Here is a 7,006-nt window from a genome sequence, read left to right on the forward strand (position 1 = left end):
AGCTGCACCGCTTGTCGGGTTGCCTCGTTCCGCGCTGCAGAATTACTAGCCCCAGCGAGCGAGCGGCATGATCGTGTCGTCGACGCAGGGGCCTGGCGCGCATCATGGCGCCGGCCGGGCCGGGGATCTCATTCCGTTTCATGCTCGAGGAGATAGCTAGAGTCCTCCTCCCCCTCCTGCTCTTAGCCAATGGTCTACGGCTAGCTATCATCCAGCTGCCTTTGCTCCTCTTTAATCATGGGCTAAGATTCGTACTCGATAACCACAGTTGCTAATAGCGGGGATGAGTGATGCGCAACAACATTACATTAGCCTGCTGTTCGCGTGGATTCTCTGTTTGCTTCAATCCTCCGCCCACGCAACCTGATGTTTAATTTTAAATGGGGATAAGCACTCCGGCTTCTCCATCAGGGTTGCCAAGCGGCACCCAATTCGTACCACTTTATAGTCAAGATCATGGTTGTATCATTAATTGTTGTATCCTCATACGTGTCGTAAGTATATTACGATTTTATGATACTACCATGGCTAATCAATACGTATTGTGATGGTATATTAATCTCGTAGTATCTAACTCGTATCGCGATATGTATCATGGTATATTTAGTATCTCAATACATAAGCAATACCGTAAAATCCCATATCTATGCTAAAAAAATATGGACACAACCACATGGAGCTGAAGAGTAAAAGTTGTTGTGTAGTCTCAATGCTAACTAAGTATTTAAGCAATACAGTGTCCATAAGTTCAGGCGAGATGGGTTCAAAAAGGAGTTTCTATATGCAAGAAAGCAACAAATTACACATTTGTTTATACTAGTTGTCAAACATATCTAGTCTTTTTTTACAAGCTCATAAATAGTTTTTTAGAACTAATTTCATAATTAGTTATCTTTGTATCATGCATTGGATGAGTCAATCCATATTTATAATATATAAATACATTATTTACATAATCAGATTCTATAAAAGACATAAAATATGCTTAAAATTCAAATTAAAGATTAATTTTAAACTTATTTGAGGTATATCAGTAATATATACATATATTTTAATTACCATAAAAATCTTGTAGTACCGTGAATTCGTGATACTACGATATGAATCTGCGACCGATATTGATAAGAAAAGGTTACAACCTAGTATCTCGATCAGAAGTTTGTTAGATTAGTTGTATCTTTTTTAAATAAATTTGTCTAGTTTGAATTAAATAATGCTTTCCCGGGCTTATACGGATGCCGCTTGCATAATAACTTCTAAACATTTAAGTATAGCTCAAGGATTGCATAAAGTTGATAGAAAAATAGACATTAAGAAACTAGTCCTCTATAAATCTTCTAGTATGCCGCCAAGCTATGCCGTAAATATCCCGAGCAAGCGTCATCCCATTGCACTCAACAACGATAAACTTATCGAATGACTACAATTGAATCCAGTGTGAAGCCAAACAGATAACGTGTAAACAATTAGGGACTATTGTATTGTTAAAAACAAGATCATTTCTAAACAAAGGGACCAACATAAAGCTCAAGAACATATGGATACTATTGGTAGAGGGGAAATATTGTAAGTCATATAAAAAATATGCCACATAATTCAAGGGAAAGGGGAGGCCATAAACAAGTCTTCCATGATTTTCTCCGAATCACAAAAGAGAACACTTCTTACAACCTGCCAATTCCTTCAAGCCAGGTTATCCTTAGTGAGTAGAACCTTGTTGTTTATGAACCACTAGGTATCTTTATTTTTAGTGGGATTTACAGTTTCCATAAGTACCTACGGAGAAATCTATTGTAACCACTCGTACAGTTCGAATACATAGACTTAACCGTAAATGATCACATTGTGTAGAGTAACAGTATTGATTAACTTATGTGGTTCTTGCATCGCAAAGTTCTGCTAACAAAAGATAACTTAGCTAAAAAGGAATGTGCAAGGGAGTAGAAGATGTTGTTTTTGTGATCAAGATGAAACGATACAACATTCATTCTCTTCACGTCCCGTCGCAAAAAATTGTGTGGCACATAGTTCATATGGCATTCAATATCAGCCCTCCAACTAATATAACAAATTTATTTGAGCTTTGGTTGGCGGGTGTTACGAAAAAAGATAAAGTGCAAATCAGAATTGGTGCGCTTTACTTTGGGACATATCGAACACTCGAAATGATTATATCTTTAACAATACAAAATCAATTTCTTTTATGCAGGTTATCATGTTGGCTACGTATTGGATCCGTACGTCCTTCCTACAAATAACGGAGAAGCGCAATGATTTGGATACTAGGTGCAACCGGCTCGAGAATGTTGCACAAGATTTATACAGTCAGTATGTGTGCAATTGTGGCTTGATCATAGACTAACATGTTAGTGATGTACCACTTCTTCTTTTCTTTATTTTTAATATGGTTGATTCATGTATCGGCCATGTGTGGATATAATCTTTTTAGACCTAAATTTCAATAAAGTAATAAAAGTTGCATGCATCCATCGATGCAGAGGCTAAGCCGTTGTCTCATAGCGTAGCCATCGGTGAGATTGGTAAGGTTCAAATACATAGACTTAACCCTAAATGACCACGCAGCCCTGGTGTAGAGTGTAGAGCAGTAACATAACTGATTAATTAGTGTGTATAATCTCTTGCTGCGCCACCACAGGGGGAGGAGTGTATAGCAAGACAGAATGATTGTGTCTCTCGGGGAGGCGGGCGGGAGGAGGAAGCGTGGATTGGTAAAGTGAAGGGGGTGCTGCAGAACATGGGCCTTGACCGACGCATTCTTCGATCCATACGCATGAGTACATGACACATATGCACAAAGGCACAGTGCGCGAGTACTCTCCTTCCTCCCTCTCCCCTTCCATGCAATCTTTTGGCTTTCCCGACTTCCCTTTTGCTGCCTCTTCCTTCTCGCAGACCTGATCGATCAGCTCCATCTCCACAGTCCCCCTCCTCCTAGCTTTCTCCTCCTGTCTCCATTACTCCGGCCTAGTTATTATGTTACCCTACTAGCCTTTGCCCCCACAAGGCCATCGAAAGGCGTGGCAGCCAAGTTACACTACCAGGTCGGCCGGCCGGCGAGGAGAGAAAAGGCGAGACCTTTTTTCTTCTTCTGAGAGAGAGAGAGAGAGAGAGAGAGGAATCGGGGAGGGAGGTGGAGGTGGCCATAATTCTTGCGAGCTAGCGCGCGCGCGCGGCCGAGCAAGATCATAAGCCAAAGACAAAAAGGCCGAAAGGCGAATCATGCTGCCACATGCCACAGCCCTATACAAAAGCTAGCCCTAGAGCGACCAGCAGAAGCATCCATCCATCTCGCCGATCGCCCACGCAAACTCCCGGCTTAGCTACATACTAGATAGATCCAGCGGCCGGCTTCCATCGTGTTGTTGCTTCCGCTCCGATCCAGTCGATCGATCGATCGGTCCATGGGAGCTCATGGAGATCGCCGCCGCCACCGTCGTGAGGAGGTGGGGGTGCTGCTGGATGAAGACGAGGAGTTCGAGCAGCACGGAGGAGGCTGCGGTGGCGGAGCGACGAGTGGGGTGGTGGAGCACGAATTAGAATTAGGCCAAGATGGTGGAGGCGGCATGGTGTTCGAGGCGAGCAGCAGCGTGGGGAGCGTGAGTGCGACCATGGGCCCGCCCCCGATCATGTGCTGGCCGCCGCCGGCCCCGTCGCTGTCGTCGCAGCAGCAACAGCTCCACCACCATAACCTAGTCAGCGACGGCGGCGGCGGCGGCGGCCAGGGCCCCTTCTTCCCGATGCTACCGCCGCTGCCTCCGCAGCCTCCTCCGCCGCCGCCCTTCTTTGCGGACTTCTACGCCAGACGCGCGCTCCAGTTCGCGTACGACCACTCGGGCGGCGCGTCCTCCTCGTCCGACCCGCTCGGCGGCTTCGGCGCCGGGCTCTACATGGGCCACCACGGGCATGGCATGATGATGCCGCCGCCCTTCGGGCCGTCGCCGTTCGGGGACTTCGGGCGGATGACGGCGCAGGAGATCATGGACGCCAAGGCCCTGGCCGCGTCCAAGAGCCACAGCGAGGCCGAGCGCCGCCGCCGCGAGCGGATCAACTCTCACCTCGCCCGTCTCCGCAGCCTCCTGCCCAACACGACCAAGGTATACTCTCCGGCTGCATAAATTCATGCATGCACCACCGCATATCCATTGTCCAAGCTAGCATGTGTGCACTTCTTCATACCCCAACCAACATGCATGTGTGTGTGCATGCGCGCGAAGTCCAAGTCTCAAACACTCCATTGCCGGCTCTGCATTCCATGGTGTATTGTAATCATAGGGGTGAACCGAGCTATAGGAGACAACGGGAGCCGCCTAGTTGACACGAAAAAGCGAGACCAGCCCGGCCGGGAAGGAAACAAAAAGCTTGCAACTCGAGCGCTGCTGCTGGGCGCCGGCCTCTCGGAGGAGAGACAAACGCGCGAGCTCGTGTCAGGGACACTCGCAGAACACCGGCAAGAAAGCTGAGCAACTCGAGAGATCCTGCATGCTGGTTACCGCCCTGCTCCCAAGAATTCTCTACTCATAAACCCAGATCCTTCTGCAAGCCTAGCTATTCCCAAACAAGCCAAGACTAGAGTACACCATATCCTATGCCACTCAGCCACTGAGCTAAATCCCCTGGTGTTAAGAAAGCTGGTAGTGCTAGTAGCATGCATGGACCAAGTAGGTTTTAGATTTGCATCTCAAGATCTTTACGGTCAAAAAGCAGCAATGCACTGTTGTTACTTGTTACCCTGTGTTCCAGTTTTGCTCTAGTGTTTTGTCCAAAAGTGTTTTGATTTTTCGATGGTGGATAAGTAGAAACACATATAGCTAGCTAGTGCTGCACGTATATAAACCCCAGGACCAGGACTAGGAGCAGGCCGGAGGTAGCTAGCTTAGGCCAGATTTGACCGTGGGCATTGTAGGCGTGATAACAGAAGTATAAAGAATACGCAGAGTGGCGATCGATGGCTTGGTGCCCCACTAAACATGCACCAAAAGGAAGAAACACACAGATCAGTTGTGGAAGCGTGCATTCGAGCACCACCAACAGCAGCCAAGCCATGCACTAGTAAGCATTTTTTTTCCGTATTGATTACGCGCTGTTTGTGGAGATATCGAGTTCGAGTGAGTCCCACGCTCACTCGTCCGCTGGGAGGCATGCATGCCACGGCACGGCACGACCGGAAACCCCTTTTGCCCTTGCATGCGTACGCCCCATCCATCATTCCTCCCATCCCATGCATGCGTCCTCCTCCCGTCACATTATAGCAAGCTCATCCTTCCATCCATTTAACAACTGCTCAACTAGCTCGCTCGCGTGCGTCTCCTTTCCTTGCGATTTACGTATGTCTACGTGTTGGTATATCTGCAGACGGACAAGGCGTCGCTGCTGGCGGAGGTGATCCAGCACGTCAAGGAGCTCAAGCGGCAGACGTCGGAGATCCGGGAGGAGGCCTGCCCGCTCCCCACCGAGTCCGACGAGCTCACCGTCGACGCCTCCAGCGACGACGACGGCCGCCTCCTCGTCCGCGCGTCTCTCTGCTGCGACGACCGTGCCGACCTCCTGCCCGACCTCATCCGCGCGCTCAAGGCGCTCCGCCTCCGCGCGCTCAAGGCCGAGATCACCACCCTCGGCGGCCGCGTCAAGAACGTGCTCCTCGTCACTGAGGACGACACCCTCGGCCCGTGCGGCGACGACGAGGACGGCGCGCCGACGCCCATGTCGCCGCAGCACACCGTCGCGTCCATCCAGGAGGCGCTCAGGGCGGTCATGGAGCGCACCTCCTCCTCGCCCGGCGGCGGCGGCGAGGACTCCGGGGGATCGGCCAGCGGCGGGCTCAAGCGGCAGCGCACCACCAGCCTCTCGGCCATCCTCGAGAACCGCTCCATCTAGGCTAATTAACATCGATTCATCCGCGTACGTGATGATCTTTCGATCAGATGTGCAATACCAAAGGAAACGGGAGGAAACAGCGGTATAACACAACGTACATGCACCACAGTACCCCTCATAGTATCTCAGTCTCATAGTTGATGACAGTAATACCGCGCACCTAGCTGCTAGTCATGGATCATTTGTTCCGATCCACAAGTGCCAAGTGCGCTACTGTTTTTCGCCTCTTTTCGATTAGTTTTTCTCGCCCAATTGATTTATACTAGTGTTTCTTTTGTTTGTGTGATCGAGGATTAGCTTGGTGTGTCTACTATCTACAGATCTCTGCTGGATGGGATCGATCCCAGCGCGGTCAATATAGATCTTCTCTTTCCCTCTTCCAGATCAATGTTGTTAAACCCTTCGAAAATTCCTTGCACATTCTTCTCAGACTGTGAACATGCTGAAACAAGCAATGTACTGCTATAGCTTGTTTAACTGGCTGCAGATGTAATTATCAAATATCTTTTCCCCTTTTCTCGAATATTTTTAATCAAATATCTTTACTACTCCCTAAGTCCCGTGATAATTAACTCAAATTTATCTAGATTTGCAATCAAGACGTAAATCTAAACAAATCCTAGTCGCTTGTTATGGGAAATAGGTTATATATTAAATTGAAAACCTGCAGTGACAGTGTTATGTCATCCCCTTATTTAGAAATAATCCCGCAGTCCCGCCGGTATGTTAGCCAACACTTTTGTTGTTTCGTTCGTCAGTTATTAGGAAATAAACACACACTTCCTACTCCCCAAATTTACATTGCCGTCGCTCTCCGAACTATTAATTGGGAGCATAAATATTTCTATGATACTATATGTGGATGAAATATTGGTGCGATTGGAAATGACCTGAATGTTCTTCACATATAGATAAGTTGTGATCCATATAATCGCTCTCTAGTTTTGTACAATAATTTTTGTGTGACCACAATATATTGTAGCTAAATTTTATGTACATTAAGGTTAATGTGGATCATTGTAACTGACTGCACTTGCCCTACCTACCCTGATTTGATATCCACTTGCTAAAATTCTTCAGCGACGACAAGCACTTCTCCCCATCAATAGTT

The 7,006-nt window shown here is 47.8% G+C and overlaps 1 protein-coding gene across 1 annotated transcript; it reads left to right on the plus strand.

Annotated features, from left to right (window-relative positions):
* Positions 1–3,422: 3,422 nt before the first annotated feature.
* LOC124699041 (transcription factor bHLH30-like) lies at positions 3,423–5,895 on the plus strand. The gene is made up of 2 exons (XM_047231414.1): positions 3,423–4,115; positions 5,374–5,895. Exons 1-2 carry the CDS (start codon positions 3,423–3,425, stop codon positions 5,893–5,895), a joined length of 1,215 nt encoding a protein of 404 aa, XP_047087370.1.
* The last annotated feature ends 1,111 nt before the right edge of the window (positions 5,896–7,006 follow it).

This window comes from Lolium rigidum, chromosome 3, assembly GCF_022539505.1.
Source record: "Lolium rigidum isolate FL_2022 chromosome 3, APGP_CSIRO_Lrig_0.1, whole genome shotgun sequence".
Lineage (NCBI taxonomy): Eukaryota > Viridiplantae > Streptophyta > Magnoliopsida > Poales > Poaceae > Lolium > Lolium rigidum.